Source organism: Sinocyclocheilus grahami, unplaced genomic scaffold, assembly GCF_001515645.1.
Source record: "Sinocyclocheilus grahami isolate Dianchi unplaced genomic scaffold, SAMN03320097.WGS_v1.1 scaffold27231.1, whole genome shotgun sequence".
NCBI lineage: Eukaryota > Metazoa > Chordata > Actinopteri > Cypriniformes > Cyprinidae > Sinocyclocheilus > Sinocyclocheilus grahami.
This window is the reverse complement of record NW_015520314.1, coordinates 1,511-2,611: the sequence shown is the minus strand read 5'-3', so window position 1 is coordinate 2,611 and position 1,101 is coordinate 1,511. Positions and strand designations below refer to the sequence as shown.

The following is a 1,101-nucleotide window of genomic DNA, read 5'->3' as shown; positions in this document are numbered from 1 at the left end:
AAGTCATCAGGGCAGTTATTTGAGATTTGACTTACTAGTCATATAGTAGACTAGTCATAGTCATAATAGTAGTGCTTCTACACAGGGGGAGCTCAAATTCAAAAGTTCTCCATAAAAGTCTTTGGTGGTTTGATATACACCGTAGTGAATACAACAATCTGAAGGTAGTAAGAACGTAACAATTAAACGCGCACAATCTGGGCCAATATGAACGCAGTGAAGTAGTGGATAGAAACACCATCAGTTTTATTCAGCTCTATACTGCTCCCTGTTGGCGCAGTTGTGTAACTTGGAGAACTTTTGTTATGTTGAGATGACGAGATAATCAAGTCGTGATAACGACAAAGAAAAAAAATGATATTTCATGGCCTCTTAGGACTTCCGTATAATCATGCTATTACGAATTTTCAAATATAAAATTCACCTATATCAGACAGTAATTACATTACCTATAATCTTACTTCAGGGTAATACTGGACAAAGTGTGGTTCTCAAACCAGCGAATATAATAGTGACACAAACAGGCAGGGTTTGAAATGATTTATAAAAAAACAAACAAAAAAAATAAGCAAAACATGGCGCCTTACAACACTTCCACCATCACAACAGTGAAATTGTTAGTCAAACAGTCATTTAACAGAAAGAAAACCCGTCTAACTGAGCAGAACGGGAGGGTAAGATGAGACTCGGATCTCGTGTACGGTGATGATCATTCAGAGGCTCTCTCAGCTGAACTTGGCTTTGGAGAAATCCATCTCTGGATGCTGAGCCATGAACCTGCAAACACACCAAACACAAGGAAGAGCACTAGTGAATTCAGAACAGGTCTGCGGGGACTGAATGATTTATATACACTGCTGTTCAACAGTTTGATTGATGATTGTTTGAAAGACGTCTCAGCTGCTCACCAAGGTTGCATTTATTGATTTATTTGAATAAAAATCAGTTATATTGTGAAATATTATTACAACTTAAAATACTTGTTTTCTGATCTATTTAAAAATGCTATTTATTGCTGTGATCAAAGCTGAATTTTCAGCATCATTGCTGCAGTCTTTCAGTGTCACATGATCTTCAGAAATCAGTATAATTTGCTGCTCA

The 1,101-nt window shown here is 36.9% G+C and overlaps 1 protein-coding gene across 1 annotated transcript in view; it reads right to left on the bottom strand.

The window, feature by feature from the left end:
- Positions 1–497: 497 nt before the first annotated feature.
- LOC107580217 (nuclear migration protein nudC-like) overlaps positions 498–1,101 on the bottom strand; it is a gene marked incomplete at its 5' end in the record, with an annotated part of 2,071 nt that continues 1,467 nt past the window's right edge. Inside the window, one exon of the mRNA XM_016265951.1 lies at positions 498–777. Coding sequence (XP_016121437.1) covers positions 726–777 — 52 coding nt within the window. The remainder of the gene's footprint in view (positions 778–1,101) is intronic.